Source organism: Acartia tonsa, chromosome 7 (genome assembly GCF_053477335.1).
Source record: "Acartia tonsa isolate MP-2025a chromosome 7, ASM5347733v1, whole genome shotgun sequence".
NCBI classification, from domain to species: Eukaryota; Metazoa; Arthropoda; class Copepoda; order Calanoida; family Acartiidae; genus Acartia; species Acartia tonsa.
The window spans coordinates 34,618,823-34,637,587 of record NC_137266.1 but is presented as its reverse complement, the minus strand read 5'-3'; the positions used below and the strand labels follow the sequence as shown (position 1 = coordinate 34,637,587).

General features: G+C 31.1%; 1 protein-coding gene across 4 annotated transcripts in view; it reads right to left on the bottom strand.

The window, feature by feature from the left end:
• Window positions 1-18,765, bottom strand: part of LOC145323653 (uncharacterized) — a 62,161-nt gene that overhangs the window by 27,016 nt on the left and 16,380 nt on the right. For all 4 annotated transcript variants that reach the window (XM_080166069.1, XM_080166070.1, XM_080166071.1 and 1 more), the window contains 5 exons: window positions 13,400-13,471; window positions 10,236-10,341; window positions 6,476-6,601; window positions 3,141-3,202; window positions 77-179 (listed from right to left, as the gene is read on the bottom strand). In XM_080166069.1, the coding sequence (XP_080022195.1) occupies window positions 77-179; window positions 3,141-3,202; window positions 6,476-6,601; window positions 10,236-10,341; window positions 13,400-13,471 (469 nt within the window). The remainder of the gene's footprint in view (window positions 1-76; window positions 180-3,140; window positions 3,203-6,475; window positions 6,602-10,235; window positions 10,342-13,399; window positions 13,472-18,765) is intronic.

Below are 18,765 nucleotides of genomic sequence, written 5' to 3'. Positions count from 1 at the left end.
GTTCTATTTTATTACAGGGTAATTTTTCAAAGATTTGTAACATTTAGTTTAGTTTAAGAAAAAAATCAAAACTTACCAAGAAGATAATAATTGGTGAAATAATTAGGACCAAGAGTAGTATTGCTATACCCAAGGCTTGCTGTTGATTGGCTGCTTTCAACTCAGACTTTACAGTTCCACTAAAAATATATAACTACAATAACATCGTCGAAAAGCAACTAAGAACAGAAGAGGTAGTCTTTTTAATAATGTCAGGGAACTATGCACTGTAAACCCAAAAGTTTTATGAACTAATTATCTCATTCAAGTACCTTTTAGATGGGTGTTCAAAATTTTTAACCAATATTTTATCTAAAGAAGGGATAATTTTGTTTATTATTATTGGAGATGCATATCAATTCACCGTCCATTGTCTTAATATCTCTCAAGATACCTGTTTTTATCTTCTTAAATAAAATCCCAAATTATCATAGACTGGAAGACGAGCAAACATTTAGTATGTACATGAATTTATTGACCATTGTCTTATCCCTTTAGTAATAGCTAGCGGCTTCGCCCCTAGCTTCTAGGGGCTTTGCCCCAAGAGGTTTAATCAAACCAATTTTTCGTATTTTAAATTTAAAAGATTTTTTTTTTTTTTTTGGGGGGGGGGGAAACCGGGTAGTCGACCCAACAATTTTAATTTTATTTTTAAAAAGAAATATTTTTTTTGGGGAGGGGTGTATTTTTTTATTTTTTTAGGTGGGTTGGGGGTGTCCCACCCCCTAAGAAAATAGTTATAAACCTTACTGGGACCTATGAGAAGCTACCCTGTAAAGGAGAACCCGATCGGTTCATGGGTTAGCGAGATCCTTCGCTACAAACAGACAGACAAACAAACATCGTTCTACTTTGTATTATAGATGTATTCAGGCTCAATTTGATATTAATAAAATAAAGATAAAATGTTTGTTGTTATAAAATAAGGACAAAATATATAGAACATAACATAAGGAATTGGCATTATTATATTTATATGACAGGTAATCATTTGATACAGAAGCAATATTTATTTTATATTTATATACAAGGGTGTGTGCATGCTCTTCCGTATATTATCACGAGAGGAGGTGACTTTGGGCTGTTTTTTACACTAGTCCTCAAAGTTTTACGATAACATTTTCTTACTCGTTAGCATAACAACTTTGGTGACATTAGTAAAATTTTAATTGATTGGATTGTTAAATTGTGTGTTCAAACGTTTCAACCACTAAGTTTAATCTACTGAAGGGGTATTTTTGTGAATCATTGGGGATATGTGCTAATTTATCAGCAATTGTCTTATCCCTTTAAATCCCTGAACAATATTCTACTGCATTTTCACAAAAAAAAATACAATATAGATTGTGTTGGTTTATTATTATCTATAATACAAAGTAGCTTGATGTCTGTCCGTCTGACCGTCTGTCCGTCTGTCCGTCTGTCTGTCTGTCTGTCCCTTAAGATCTCGGTAACCACTGAACCGATCGGATTCTACTCTTCAGAGAATATACCTACTGGTCCTGTGGTGGTTTTAGACTATTTTCTTGGGGGGTGGGACACCCCTAACCCCCCCAAAAATTAAAAAAATCCAACCCCCAAATTTTTTTTTCTCACATTTTTTGTAAAATCTCAGTAACTGCTGATCAAATTGGGCTCTACCCTTCTAGGAATATACCTACTGGTCCTCTGGTGGTTTTAAGCTATTTTCTTAGGGGGTGGGACACCCCAACCCCCCAAAAAAATAAAAAAAAATCCCCACTTCCAAATTTTTTATTTTTTTCATTTTTTTAAAACAAAAACCAGTAATTGGGGTGGGGGAACCCCACTGCAACATGGGGCGAAGCCCCCATGAATACCCCCCCCCCCCAAAAAAAAAAATCTAAATATTTTTTTTTAATTTTAATTTTTGCGTATGTGAACAACCTAGGTCTAATTTTTACGAATTGAAATTTTTGTGTATACGGCAAACAACCTGGGTTTAATTTGTACAAATTAAAATTTTTGTGCATAAAGCGCACAACCTGGGTTTAATTTTACCACAGAGTAACTAAACAAAGAATATTTTTTTGAATATTTCTATTAAGGAGGGTTGACTTCCCAAAACTATATAGAGCGAAGCCCCTAGAGGCTAGGGGCGAAGCCGCTAGTGATAATTAAATGAGAGAAGAATTAGTGCTGTAGTAATAATGTGTATCACTGATTGTTTGTTACTCCCGGAAGTGAACGCACAGTAAATTGTAAACATTTATTTTTTTATTTCCTGTACTGTCTTTTAGGGGTATAGTCAAAGGTAATCGATTATAATTTTTGACTAAAGAAGGTTTTGCTTGAAAACCAAAATTTAAAAGTATCTATCACTTTAGTACCCCAAAAGATGAGATAAGAAAATTGTATTTCCCATTGTCTGTTACCAACCTGCAAACATTATTGGCAGTACGTACATTCAAAATGTTAAGATTAGGGCCAATAAAGTTCACAGAATTAAAGTCAGTTATGAAACAACAAAGTTTTAGATTTTACAAGTTATAGATTTTCTATAATTAGGGTCAGTCCGACCGTTTATCCGTTCGTACGTCCGTCCAGGACAGTTGGCTCGTTTCGTTAATTTAAACAGGTTAGAATTGTCTTATCGATTTCAAACATTGTAAGATGATTCCTGAACAATTAAGTACAATTTTAAAAGCAAAAAAATTACTTACAATTTCATTAGACTTATGCATAACTATTCTACTTAATCAGTTCTGACACTCTACAAATGTTAATGTTTGTTTGGCCTACCGTTTCAGAGCTTCGCTTTTATGTATGTTGTCATCCTTGTTTTCATATTATTTGATCTATAAAATAGTTTAAAATATGACTTGTTTGTACAAAGAAATAGTACTAAAACTTCCACCAACAGATTTAATCTACCAAATATTGTTTATCATAATTGGGAGATAAATCAAATTATCGTCCATTGTCCTACAGGATCTGTCCCTCATTAATGACTTATTCCATACATTTATCTTTAGCAAAACGCCCATGACAAAGCAGCATATTATACCCATTCACATATTTTAAACTTTCTTAGCTATAGGCCAAGACTCAAACCCATCAACTTATAAATAAATTGTACTTACACAAGCCGCAAACGAAGATCAGTCAACACATTTCGTAGATTTTCTGTATATTCAAAAGTTGCCTAAAATAAAAAAAAAAGTTACAAATTTAAGAAATTTTAAAGGCATTTTTAAAAATCCTAATTAATACCAAAATTTTTCTATCCTATCTATATCAATTTATCGGCCATTGTCTTATCCCTTTAGATCCCTGTAAACAACGTCGTTTATCTCTCTTTATATAAGAAATAAAATTAAAGAAAATAAAGTAGGATTTTTTTTATTTTGTAGAAGAGAGCCAAATTAAAAGAACGGAAGAGAAGGTAATTTTACAAGGAAAAACAAACATATTTTAATAACTTATTTATATAAAACAAGGAAATATTGAGCTTGAAGAAAAGGGAAAAGAAAACACATACACAGAAAAATGGATAAAAAGTTTTGAGAACCCATTACTAAACTTATATTTCATGAAGAAAGAATAATAATAGAAAGGGATTTATTCAAAAAGAAGAAATATTTTTAAAAAAGTTATTTTTGAAGATCCTATATATTCTATTTGGATTCGCCTCTAGCCTCAAAGGGAGGACGGGAGAGGTCAATTAAATTGCCTAAGACCATCCCAAAATAATTATTGATCCTTTAAATTATGGAATATATTTTCTGCACTGCCCACATAACTAAAATATTGTTATTTTACAAGTCATTTTGAAACTAAATATGAGGGGAAGCAGAGGGGGGGGGGGCTCTTCATGCCTTTTTTGTGCTCCAAAGATAAATGACATCCTTATACAGAACATCTTTGTTGAACATTAGCTTCGTCATAAGATTATGAATCAAGTAACTTGTATAACCTCCACAGATTTGGACGTATAAAGTGTGTTATATAACAAAGTTAAAAGAATGCGAATTAGTTGATTTTTGTTTGTAAACTCTATGAATATGTCCTTTGTTAGTTAGGCAAATACAGGCCTAGAGCACTGGTAGAACAGTGCGAAAGAAACTGGCAAATAATTCTATAATTCGTCATAAATCAACATAAAAAATATGTAAAAATCTCAAAAAATGCTTTATCAAATAGTTTAAAACTTTGTTGATCTCCCTCAAAGTGCCTGGTCGAGCATATAACCCCATCGCCTTATTTTGAAATAAATTGAATAGGGTGTTGTTTGTGTGCTTTTTACTTCTATATGGTTAGGTTAGGTTATTTTTAATACATGGTATACAAGCAGAGTTTGTGCAGATGTCAGGAATAAGTAAAAGACCAATCCTTCTTATATTCAGTTTATTTTTAAAATAAGGGGTAAGGTTTTCTGTGCTCGCTATGCACTTTATGGGAATGTACCTAGGATTTCAGATAAGCTTAGTACGTTTTTTTACATATTGGGGGAATTAATCATAACTCTTTTTTGGAGCGTTTACATATCTCTTTATTCCTGTAGTAGAGTGCCTGAAAGACTGCATTTTCTTGCAAAACTTGATTATTCTTGTCTTAGCTATGTAAAGTGTCATCACAAAACTACAACTGACCATTAGGAAATTATGACCATAATGAAGACGTATGTTGTATAAAGTTAGGATTATCAAGCCACTTATATTATGCTTTCTCTCGTCTAGTGCCATTAATTAGGGTGGCTTAATATGGAACACCTACCAAATCTCTGTGCCAAGGTGATTTATAATTGATTAGCTTACATGAGAATTGCGTGTCAGCTTATAACATAGAATACACCCAACTGTGCGCGTAGCTTACATATTTAATATTGGGCAAAGGATTCTCACCTCAAATTTCTGTGCGCTAATTTTTTCTCACAATTAAGAATATAATTTAATTCTAATAAAGATAAAGTAATATGGCCTGGAGAAATTTATAAAAAAATAGTATAACCAATTGTTTTAGTTAAGGATGAAACCAAATAGTAATACTTTTTTAAATACTAGAGTCTATATACTAGCATCCAGGAGCTCTGTATTTATAGGGGCAGAAAGGGTCTAAAATAGCCCAAAACTTAAATCTGTAAATAAATAACTTTAAACCTCATAGTACCTTAATTAATTCTTACAAATGAACCAATCGGTTCGGTAGTTATTAAGATCATAAGCTTCAGAAAAAAACCTTACTACTTTATATGATAGGATTATATGCACACTCGCTTCGTTTATTTAGAAGAAACTATTTTGCATTCATTAAATGAATGTTTTCTATATACACAAAATATTTTACAAGCACTACACATAATTTAACAAGAATGACATCATCCATAAAAGCGAAGCTCTGAAATAAAAGGACAATCGAACATCAATACGTGCAGACTGTCAAAACTGAATAACCAAAACAAAATTGTGAGCAAAACTGCTGAAATACATGATACGATTTAAGGGCATAATTACTTTTTAGAACTTATTTATAGAGATACTTTGCTTATAACATTGTACCTTAGTGTAATTGGAATGAAAATTAAGAAATCCAGATAGATAGGATAACTTAACATACAAAAATTTGTTGTAGAAAAGTAAGAAAAACAGGATGTTTCAAATAGACGTACGGACATTCTGGTAACGATAATAGAGTTGCTGCGCTTTCAAAGTCGTACCTAACTTTGATAAGAATCACCGTGCAAATTTTGATATCGATAGGACAATTCTAACCTGTTAAAATTAAAGGAAAGTGCTAACCGTTATGGACGGACGGACCAACCCTAATTATAAAAAAGATTCGCTTTTAAAAAGAAATAATTGTCAAAGAGAAAGAAATAAATATTGAAACTTTTTTTTTTTAATCGCGTCGCCATAAATACACAATTATAATTTTTTTTACATACCAAAATACATAAACTGCGATCAAATCAAAATAAGGTTTTTCACAAGATGTCATTTAAAATACTTGCTTACATTTGACTAACAGTTTTGAGTTTTTTATTGCTTCGCTTCTATAAACTTGCTCCACTAATAACTTATAAGAAAAAGCACTCCCATTCATGGCAATTTTCCCACTTTTTCCAAGAAATTTTGTGAGCATTCATTATATGCATTCTTAGAAAAAAGTCTTAACAGAAATTACTCATCCAGAATGACGCATTGAGAACAACAACTTTTAATCTCATTTTCAAAACTAAAACTTATCCTATTCCATAAAGTAATAAGTTGTATGTTTGTCTGTGTGTACGAAAATATGTATGTTCAGAGAGATCTCTTAAACGGCTTGGCTCAAATAATTTTCAAGGAATGTAATTTTTTTTTTTTTGTATTAAAATCTTATCTATTGAACTCATGTTTAGTCGTAATAAGTAGTCACTGTTAATATTATTTTGTGTATCTATACAGCATTTAACTTGTCCTGAACAAATGTATCTTACCTGGTAATATCTAAAGGCCTCTTTCGGATCTGGATCTTTCCGTTTCTGTGCAAGCACATCGTCCCTGCTCGCTTCTATGATCGTGAAGTTGGTTTTCCGCTTAATCAGATCATAATCTTTCCGCACCTGAAATATTTTTGAATAAATAAATAAAAGTCAATAATAAAAACTTTTTCATTGATCATGTTTTACTTTTTATTTATAAATATTCAACTATTAGACACTTTAATCAGAAATATAAGAATTCTCATCCTAAAGTGCACATATTCTTTTACAACCTAGCTATATTTTACCTATTTTAAACAACGACAAAAAGCTTACTGCTGAGACATTTTTTAGTAATTACCGGATCTAAAGGGAAAAGACAATGGCCGATAAATTGATGTAAATCCCAATAATGATTAACAAAACTAAAGTTATTAAGCCAACGAATAAGAAAACGTTATTATTAAACGTTAGGGACTATTGTAATAAAAATCCATTGTCCCCTCTCTCTCTCTGAATGTCTGCCCTTCCTACTATACGTCTGTCCTGTGCAAATTAATTTACAATTTTTATAGGTATAACTATATGTATAGGCATGTTTTTTATGGAAGATTTATTTTTATGTTTATTTGTACACCTAAACTATTTACATAATACATAATATCTAAATATAAAAGTTATTGGGTTGTAAACAGTTTAATATTTGTTTATAAATATTCTAAATTATCATTTTTAAGATTAATGCTAAAGATTTACGGTTGTCTCAAATAAATCTAAAACTACTGAGATGGGTTTTTAATAAATGCCGCGTTTTTTCGACAATTTTTTAGACTTTGATTGATTGAACGAAGACGATGGGAGAGTATACAACTTAAGAATTCAAAATTTTAAAATTATTATTTTAGCCATGTGTATAATTTCTAATACAACTTAAATCCATTTTCGCTGCATATTTATTAATGCATCTTTTTAGATCTGTATTAGACCTTATACAAATGGCCAAAATAATTATTTTAAAATTTTGAATCCTTAAGTTGTATACTCTGTTTTAAACCTTATTTCATCTTGAAGATCAATGCCCCGTACGATTTTAACAGAGTATACAAATTAAGAAATCAAAATTTTAAAGTTATCATTTTAGCCATTTGTATGATATCTAATACAGCTCTAAAAAGATGCATTAATAAATATGCAGCGAAAATGGATTTAAGTTGTATTAGACATCATCCAAATGGCTAAAATAATAATTTTAAAATTTTGAATTCTTAAGTTGTATACTCTCCCATCGTCTTCGTTCAATCAATCAATGTCTAAAAAATTGTCGAAAAAACGCGGCATTTATTAAAAACCCATCTCTGTTTTTTCTAAGAAGCTTTCTATTAATGTTTTTCACGAGATAACAGGGATCAGGGATAGGATAACTGAAGATAAGATATTATTCAAAGATTATAAACAAAAAGTTGGATTTTAAGACTTTCAATTAATAAATAAAGAATTTTTTCAATAATTGCCAAAACTTTGAAATGACACTACATACACAGTGATAAAATGGTATTCAATAATTTAAAGAGATAGATAAACAAGCTATCAAAAAAGGGGTGATTTTATTTGATATTTTTTTATCACATTTATTTTTGGCGCGAATGGGCAAATAAATAATTTTCTCTTTAAATAATGAAAAAAAAATATTCGAATAAAGCAACCTTATCCAAACCAATCTTATCCCCCCGTTTACCATCCATTATCCCCTTTCTTTGTTTTTAACACGACAATATTAATTAGTGTTAGTTTGACTTTACCATAACATTTAAATACTTTTGTTATACAATTGCAAGCAGTAATTTTGGCATGTTAGACCAAGACTTGTCCTTTTTATTTCAAACTAAGCAGGGTTTTTTTTTGGTATCATGAGAAGAAAACGAAGTAGCTGGTTTGTCGTATTTACACAGTAACTTTTCTCCTATTACTAGCACCTGCGGGGAACTCTAACCCTGCGGGAGCAATCATTAACATTTACCTAACCTAACCTAAAATAACTTATCAAAAGCAACTATGAAAATACGAAGAAAACCGCTACTTTGTTTTCTTTCCATGATGCGGTTTTTGTAATAAATAAGTAAAATTTATAAAGCGTAGCAACCCTTTGATTATTACTAGAAAGTTAGTCTGTCAGGTCTGTCTATTTTAATTATTTTCTTCTTGAATGTAGTTGTTGTCCCATTAATTTAATTTCTATAATCCATACGAAAATCCTTATTAAACAAAGTTTGGGTGTAGTCCCTTTCGTAACATCGCCCCTTATGAGGCGATTCTTCGTATTTTTCACAGCAGCTTGTCTCCTATTTCTAGCCCCTGCAGGGGACTCTAACCCTGTGGGGCAATCACCTAAGCCAATATAACCTAACCTAAACTAAAATAACCTATAAAAAGCCATTTTAAAAATACGACGGATCGCCCCTTATGGGGCTATGTTACGAAAGGGAATATTCCCAAAAGTTTTTCTACATGGAGTATAGCAAACTGACCAAGTTAAATTTGCTTGATTCACTTCACTAAGAGATGCGATTGATAATAAAGATTTTTCTTTTGTAATATATATTTTGTTATGAAGCCGTAGTAGTTACTTGTTTTAAATGTTATGGTTGAAGTGAAGTACATCAGTTGATTTATTAATATAAATATCTTAAGATAAAGAAGAAGAAATATACGACCTTATTTAAACTTTCAATTTTGATAAAAAGATAATCTTTATCTAAAGCTCGTATTACTTTAAAAATATGATAAGCCTATTTTTGAGAAAAGTCATCTTATTAATATAAAAAGCAGGGCATTCCCACATTTATGGTAAGTTCATCAGTAACGGATAGCTGTGATCTTAATTGAATGCAAGCTTAAACTTGTTCACAAGGACTTAAGTAGTTGTAAAGTAAATTCAAAACTATTTGTCTCCTAACTTGACTGTTAATTTTAAAATTAATGATACTTATAATGAAGAACCATGCGTAATATCCTTCTCTAAAAACGCGCGGTTAGAGCTATACTTAACAACAAGATCAAACTTCCTCTGGACGGTATATAAGAACACCCTCTGTGCATGTGCTAAATAAAATTGGTTGGTATAGAAGAACACCCTATGTGCATGTGCAGAATAAAATTGGTTGGTCTAGATGAACACTTTCTGTGCATATGAAAAACAAAATTTGTTGGTCTAGAAGAACATACAATGTACATGTGCAAAACAAATTGGTTGTTCTATAAGGACACCCTATATGCATGTACAAAAAAAGTTGGTTGGTATAAAAGAACACCCTCTGTGCATGTGCAAAACAAAATGCAGAATAAAAATTTTGCATATAAACACAAAATGCTTTTTATTGCTGGTGAAAGTGGGGCTGTGAAATAAATGTTTCAACAAACAAATTCAATTGAATTTTATGCCTATCTTTTAAATATAAGGTAGAAGTAAATGCATGTAAAATTAAGGAAAAATATCGAAGACAAAAGTTTTGTTTATTATAATTGTAATTATCATATGAAAAAACAATGTTACTTTGCTAAGAAAAGAAAAAAATCAAGGAAGGAAAAACACTATGTGAAAAAAGCATGCATATACACTTGCTGCTATCATAAGAAGAAAAATAAAAATACTCTATTTTGCACTTAAAACATATAGTTTTTAAAACAAGAACAAAAGATTCCAAATTCAGTGAAAAAACGGAATTATACTTCGGAATTTAAATAGCAGAGAACTAATATTTGAGTTTAAAAAAATTACCTGAGGTGCAAAATTCTTGGATTGATCCAGGTACTCGAACCCAAGGGTGTCATGACGAATAAACTGGATATACTGATCCTGGGTGATGTTTCCTTGACCATAGTACCTAAAATTATGATAAATGTATCTATTTTGGGATTCGAACCCGGGGGGTAGCACCATGGCGATTAATACCTAAATTAATATCAGGATAAAAGGGGATTCGAACCCGAGGGTGTCATGACGAATAAACTGGATATACTGATCCTAGGTGATGTTTCCTTGACCATAGTACCTAAATTAATAACAGTATAAAATGGAAATCGAACCCGAGGGTGTCATGACGAATAAACTGGATATACTGATCCTGGGTGATGTTTCCTTGACCATAGTACCTAAAATTATAATAAATGTATTTATTTTGGGATTCGAACCCGGGGGGTAGGACCATGGCGATTAATACCTAAATTAATATCAGGATAAAAGGGGATTCGAACCCGAGGGTTCCATGGCGAATAAAATGGATATACTAATCCTGTTTGATGTTTCCACGACCATAGTACATAAAATTATTTTTTAAATATACTTATTTCGGGATTCAAACCCGGGAGGGGGGCATGGCGAATAAACTAAATGATGTATAGGTGTTGGTTTTAGTTTCTTTAGTTTAAAATGATATTTAATGATAAGAGAACAAGAACCTAGAGTTATTTAAATGATTCAGTGAAAAAGGAGGATATAGATTACTGTTTCATGACTAGCTCACTAAATTTAACTTTAACTAGGATTAGCCAATGGCTATTGCTTATGCTTACATATATACTTTTTGTAGATAGAAGGAAATTAAGTATTTTTTTCTTTATTGATACTATTACTGCCTGATAATGTACACTACTAGTCAAAAACAATGAGTCTTTGCATACAATATGTCTATTTTTTTATCTAATGAAATTTGGAAAGCAAAACTTTTTCTTTATGTGAAATATCCTTCCATAAAATAAACTTAGAATCAATTGCATAATAAAATAATCCATTAGAAAATAGGCCCTGGGTATTAAAAACATTGTTACGTATATAACATGATAAAATATGTTAGTCAGACCTGCCAAATCTTTCTCTTATCATTTCCCCAGACGAGCACAAAATTTACATTTTTATGTCGAAAGATTGTAAAAAAATTATGAGTCTTCTTTCCGAGTTCTAGAATTAGTTTCTTACGTAAGTTAGGCGTTAAGCGGATTTCTGCATAAAAATAACTAAAGAAAATAAAACAGCTTTTTATAAAATTATTTTCCATGGGTAGGGTCAATCTATAAAATTGTCTTCCTAACATAATGATAATCCTGTTACATAAATTAGTAATCTTTTTTTGTCTGTAGAGAAGGATCTCGCTATCCGCCGATACGATATGGTTCTTCTTTACAGAAAAGCTTTAAATATGTTTACCCTCCATTGAAAATCGCCCCTATAAGAAATTACCTCCAATCAAAATTTGTTTTTACTTTTAAAAAAAGTAAAATTGAAAATGAGTAAAGTTTGATAAACCCCATCCCCTCCCACTTCAAGTGCTTCTGGAGACCTCTAGGGGTGCAGCCACTAGTATTAGATTATTTAATAATACTCAAAACAATAAATTAATAAAGCTAAACTGCTTACTCCCCATTAAATTCTTAATTTCACAACATTTAGATTTTTTTTTCCTTTTCTACATTTGAATCAGATTTTTTACAACAAGCCTGAAACCACGTCTTTGAATTTATACATTTTTCTACATCCACTCTTTTTTTTCCGCCGGCCATTGTTCTACTTTTTATAGGAAATATTGAGGGCTAAATTACCTTCTTCCTTACCTTAACATTTATGTTATTTTATAAAAAAATAAAAATAAAAAAAGAGCATAACATGGTATCTTCATAATTTGTTCATAAAAGGAAGAAGTACAAAATAAAGTGGGGAAGAGGGATAGAATTATGATCTTAAAGCACTTTCTGTAAAAGAAAAACAATTAAAAAAGCCATTTCCTAAAACTTCTGATCATATCTGAAAAATAAATCTTCTCTGGGCCCATAAAAAGCTTACCCATAAAAAGAATTTAGCGAGATATTTTGGAACAAACACACAAACATACATTATATTTCAAGCTTAATTTATTCAAGGATTTAATATTGCATTCAAGAGAAATATGATTTAAAGTATGTTTTAGATAAGAGGAAAACTGGTATGTATAAACACACTGACAAAATGGTCAGCGCTCACTGTCGGAGATTATTTAGAGGCAATTCTTAGGTTCTTTATCTTTGTCTTTATTGTTCTTACGTCTTTGGCAGGACAGGCCAGCCACACTTTTCCAGTTACAGCTGCGGATTGTCAAAAAAAAAACGACGAGACAACGGCTCAAGAATGCTACTTTTTCTGATGGCAGTGAATCAAGCTGCAATCTTTGCTATTGCGATTGACTTTTTAGCAACAGCCGTTTTTTTTCGCAAACAATATCAATCACTCGGCTTTCGTTGCAGCGGTCGTAATCTTATCTTTGCAGGGATGAAACAATTTATTTCAAAATTATAAATATTTTAGTTATGCGATGATTCTTCAAAAGTGTTATGTTAAAGACTTCAAAGATAAAAACAAGATCACACCTCGTATATTCCATTTTCCACTCCTTTTCCAATTTTAGCTAAATTCTATTCTTAAATTTGTATAATCTAAGCTTATATTGAAGTCAATATATTTAATCTTGTACAGACTACAAAAAGGAAAATTAACATTGGATTTAATTCCAAGAGCAACCTTTAATTAAGGAGGGAAAAAGCTTTAAATATTCAAAATTAGTTCAAATGTTTGTAATGGAAATGTTTTAGATTCGAACATATCATTTATATCTGAAACATCATAGTTTACTAGCGGTTGCGAAAGTAGAATCTATAATCCCGTAGAGGGAGAAAAAATACTGAAAAATAGCCTGAAACCATCTTAATATTTAGGTATATAAACAAATACCTCCCGTTTCTCTGAATTGGAGAACTCAATCGGTGTATTGGGGTCCATTATTTTGACTCATATGAGGACCTCTGAGAAGCTACATTGTAAATGAGAACCATATCGGTTCAGTGGTTAACAAAATCCTTCGATACACCCGGATAGACATATATTTTTTACGTTTGTAATAGTATAAAATATCTTACCTAATACCATAGACTACGGCAATACCAATATTTTCTATAGATCTCAGCAAATTTTTATACGCAATCAGATACCTAAATAAATAGTAAATATAAATAAAACAAGGATGACATCATCCATAAGTAGCGAAGCACAAAAATCGTTGATGGGAATGTGTACAAGTAGATTTAAAGTGTATTTTCTTAAATCAAGAATAGATTTATAGGAGAAAATAAACACAAAACCTTGTTTTATTTTGTATGATGATGACATAAAAGATGCTCATAACAATGTGAAAAATCATTTTGATACTGATATCCCAAAACCTGCTAAAACGCAGTCTGACTGCCATGTTTGTTTTTTAAAACGTCAGGAAATTTAATTTTGATATCTATAACTGAAAATATTTTGAAAATCGGACCATAAACACCAAAGATATGAAGAAAAATTAGAAAATATAAAAATAGCATAAAACCTGTTAAAAAGGTGTCCGACTTGCATCCATTTTTGCTACTTAATCATGCTCCTTATTAATGGGAATGTTGACAAGAAATTTCAGCCTTCTATCTTAAACAGGAGCCGAGAAAATCTTATTTCCCATATTCTGTCTCAGACGGACGGACAGACGGACTGACGGACAGACATTACGAATTATAGAATAGCTTCTCTACTAATAACAACTTAGTAGAATAACAAGAATGGTTTCAAGTGTATAAAAGCGAAGCTCAACAAATCACACTTTCAGACAAATAGACTTAAGGCTTTCTGGGAAAGATTATCTAGTTGCTACTATACTACACTGTATCTAATTGTTACTGGCAATACCGACTCTAATAGTGGAAAATACGTGGATGCAGTCTTGATTAAGTCAGTTTTTATTGTTATGAAATTTCTAAAATTATCTTATTATATTTTAAAATGTCAAAATTTTAAGAAACGACTTAGGGGAGAATAAATGAAAAGTCATTTATTTAAATCTGTAAGATTTAACTAGAAAATAATAATAATTCTAACAAGTAATGTGTATTTTGATAGTTAAAATTATTTTAAAACCGGAGTTAATTAAAATGTTCTTAAATTTTTTTGGGAAGCAAAGTTATTCGTAAAGTTAAAGAATAGACTGGTTAGGCATTAGTAATTTATCGCATCGTATTATAGACAGCTTTCCGCTGATAGTAAAATTTAGATAAGAACTAGTTCTTATTCAACGGATATTAATCGGTTTTAAAGGCATAATAAAAATGGCTTTAATATAGAAACTTACTAAAGGTCTCATGTCTCTAATGGGCTTAAATAAGATATGTATGTAAAACAAAGAAATATGCAATTTCTATATTAAACTTAAAGTTCAGAGCTTCCTTTTATGAATTTCGCATGTGCAGAATATTGTCAATTTAGGCAGAAAATTGGCAGAGGGATAATTTGCCTTCCTACATTTAAAAGTAAGGAATAAAAAGTGTTTTCACAAGGAAGAGAGTGTGCAAAGTAGCGCAATCTTTATGTAAAATCAATTAAGAATTATATTAAGGTTCGACACTTTTTTAGCTATTTTTTTTAGTAACGAAGCTACTCTATAATTCACTTTGTCTGTCTGTCAACAATAAGTCCGTAATGCTATGGGTAAATTTCAAGGCTGCTATTGAGAATAGACAGCTGAAATTTTATGAAGATTACTTAGACATGTACGCTTGTAGTCTAAAATTTGTTTTAGATTACAAAATTTATTCGCGTTTTCATCAGCCACACTTTCCAGCTTTGTGCGTTATTGAGTCTAAGATATTCTATATTACGTAATTATGCTCTGCTGTTAGGTCAATATAATCCTCTAAAGTTCTTTAAAAATGATTTTATTGCGTATTTTTAACTTAATCTGAAATATTTTATTTTTTCGTCGTATTGAAAAACCACCACAGCAAAGGAGAGAGAAAGTGGAAAGTGTAAAATGAGAAGATAAAGAAGAAAGGAATAATTTCAGGGAGGTAGGGGTAATTGGGCTGTTTATTACCCTAGTCCCCAAAGTTTTCTAATAACGTTTTCTTATTCGTTGGTGTAACAACTATGGGGATTTACTGAATTTAATTGGTGAGGTTAATAAGTTGAGTGTCCAAACGTTTCAACCACTAATAGTAATCCACAGAGGTGGAAACTTTGTGTATTATTACTGTGGCTGTACATCATTTTATCGTAAATTGTCTTATCCCTTTTGATCCCTGGATAATTTAAAAAGATGAGGGGTTAAATTGCAGGGTTAATGGAGGCATAATAATAACAATAAGGTTACTTCTTTAATTTCTTGTTTTTGTAGATTTGAACTTAAATAGACATTCAAATGTTATTATACCATTAAAAGATCCTATTGGTGAAACATTTTATAGTGTCTATGAAAATGACGTCATACTTGCTTACTATTGGTCAATTAAAATGGCCTGACATTGGAAATTTAGTCTGTGTATTGGCCTATAATTTATCATTTGTATTGTATCATTTTGAATAGGCAATATAGAGAGCTTCCCTATTGGTTTGGTATTGGTTCGCTAAGTTTTTGTATAATAAGAATGGACCCCCCCGCAAAAAAAATTATATCTTATCCTTGTAATAAATTTAACGGGGAATCTGTGAGTCATAGTGTAAATTTACTCTAAATAATCATATGTAATCACACTTCAAAAGCTTTAAAATTGGATTATAGAAATATAATATTTTTTATAGACAAAAATATATTTTACTATCTTGTTTGCTTTTAATCACATTTGAAAATATTTTATTTTTTATTTTATTTTCAGCGCTATTACTCTTTAACTAGGGAATATACGTACGTATGCATTGTCTATCTGAATGAACAACCGTAAAATTACAAAGGTTATGAGATCACACTTTTCTATCTTTTCAGCATTTCATCTATCTATTTGCACTTAAATTTAGCTACTGTTGGACGTAAAACCGCACTCTGTCTATGTCTTATTATCAAATTCACATTACTCTATGAAAGAAATAACTTTGGAAGCTGAGTAATTATGTTACCAAAGCACTCATGTGACAAACATGTTGAGTCTTTAGCTATGACAATTGACTTGATTTTTTAATTGGTGAATCCTATTACGATGAGGAATAATGTTGCAAGATTAGCACATACATAAGTATGTCTAAATCAAAATACATTTCGTTACTTCAATATCAAAAGCACAGTCATTATTTAATAATTAACATTTGTAAGTTCAATGTCTGATTTTTAAAACTATGTATGTTGTCAGCCTTGTTATAAAATGAATTCTTCTTGTATATGCTTTGTTGTATATGTGTATTATTTTGTTTAGTCAGTCTAATTGTTGTTAGGATAATTTCTCCACACTTATGCATTTGCTTCCATGGGTATTTTATACAACTAGGACCAACTTCCCTTTAGTTGAAATTAGTATAAATTTACCCCCTCCTTTAACTACTTTATCGTTAAAGTGAGCTCATACCACCCCGTAAAGTTAACCTTATAGAACATGATGCCTGTCTGTGTGTCTGTATGTACCGAAGATCTTGATACCGCTGAACCGATATGGATATTATATGATCTCATAATTTATCTAATCATAGGTCTTGGAAAGGTTTCTAACTATTAAGGATGTAACCACCAACCTCCCAAGAGAAATCGCCCCTAGAAAAAATTCCCCCACTCAATTTTTTTTACATTTTCTTTTTAAAACTAAAATTAAAAATACGGGGTTAGATGTCAATTCTTCAACTCTCTCAAGTACTCCAAAAGGACTCTTTTTATACTTATGTTTTGGCTTTTTCAAAACAAAAAGAGGTCTTTAGGTCTCTTATGTACTGGTTGGTCTTTTGTCATAGTAAAACTTTTGAGCCATTAGTTCTTCAGTCCAATTATTGTTAATTAGTTTTTTTGTCTTTGGGTCTTTTGTCCCACCGCCAAATTACAGGGCTACTTACGATACTTTCTGAAAAGAGGAAACTGTTGTGCTTGCCCTGGCCTACAGTGTAGATATGCTAACGAACATGCTATTTGCATCTTCTATTGTTGCAAATTTAATTTAGTATCATACAATACACACACACACAATACACAATACACAAACACATACACACACACACACACAATGTACAAACACATAAACACACACTCACACACTATGTACACAAAAACAAACACACACATAATGTGTACACATTACACTGACAAAAATACACACAAAACACAAACAAAAGAATTACACACAGACACACAAACTCAAAAATTTGCACATGAAAGAATGTAACCAGAGAAGACAAGCTTATACTCCAGGGCCTGCAGGATTGTTTAAGGAGGTTCCTATGGTAATTTAAGGAGTGATATTCGTTTTTCCATTATCTAATGGTTATCCGTCCCCTTAAAATGACTGAACACGAAACTGCTTAAACTGCACCGTCAAAGCAATAAAAATGTGTTGATTCATCAAATGCTTTGATGAGGTCTTATTTTCATTAATTGAACTAAAAGAAAGGGGACAATAAAGTAAATGATTTAGGCCTTCGATGTTTATTTACTATTACTGCAATTGGTAAATTTAAACTTTTTGGAAGTCAGATTTAATAAGGATTATATGATGGTACAATTTAGACCAATTTTCAACCAATAATTTTAATCTGCAGAAGGTGTAATTTTGTTTTTTATTTAAGGAGGGATTAATGTATCTCCTATTGGCCTATCTCTGTATCGCTTAATACAATGAACAAGAACGACAATATCACAAATGCGAAGCTCAATCCACTGTACTTTTAAAATCAAAATTGAATTTGAAGTCGCTGTTATAAAGATGTTACGCGTATTAAAAAAATAATGTATTATTGTCCTTCATTAATTTTCTACTCCTACTTCAGTGCTTGTTTTGTTAAGGTTTTTAAAGATTTATTTTCCGGTTAACCAGTTTAGACATCAACAAAAAAATGATATTTTTGTAATAAAATTTAAATCTATAGGAAATTAGGAAAGGGACAGGTTCTTGAAGAAAATAGTTTTTAATTACATTTATTTTCAAAGGCAAGGCTTTGCTATTTTTGGTATGGCCAACCAATTTGTTAAGATACGTTAATGAGGTCCAATTGATTTAAATTCTTGCATGTAGATTGTTTTATCAGTTGATTATGTATTCAAAAGCACAGAAAGGTTAGATTCAGAAGCTGTTTTTAGTGCCTATAAGAAAGATATCCTCCTACAATGGTAGGCCAATACACTGACTAAATTACCAATGGCAGGTCAGTATACATTTAAATTGACCAATAGAAGGCCAGTATGACGTCATTTAAAAAAAAAAACAATTAATTTTTGTTGAAAACCCTAAACACGAGTGTTTTTTAATCTGTACTGTTCTTTTTCGGGTTTTTAGAATACTAAACCCTGTCT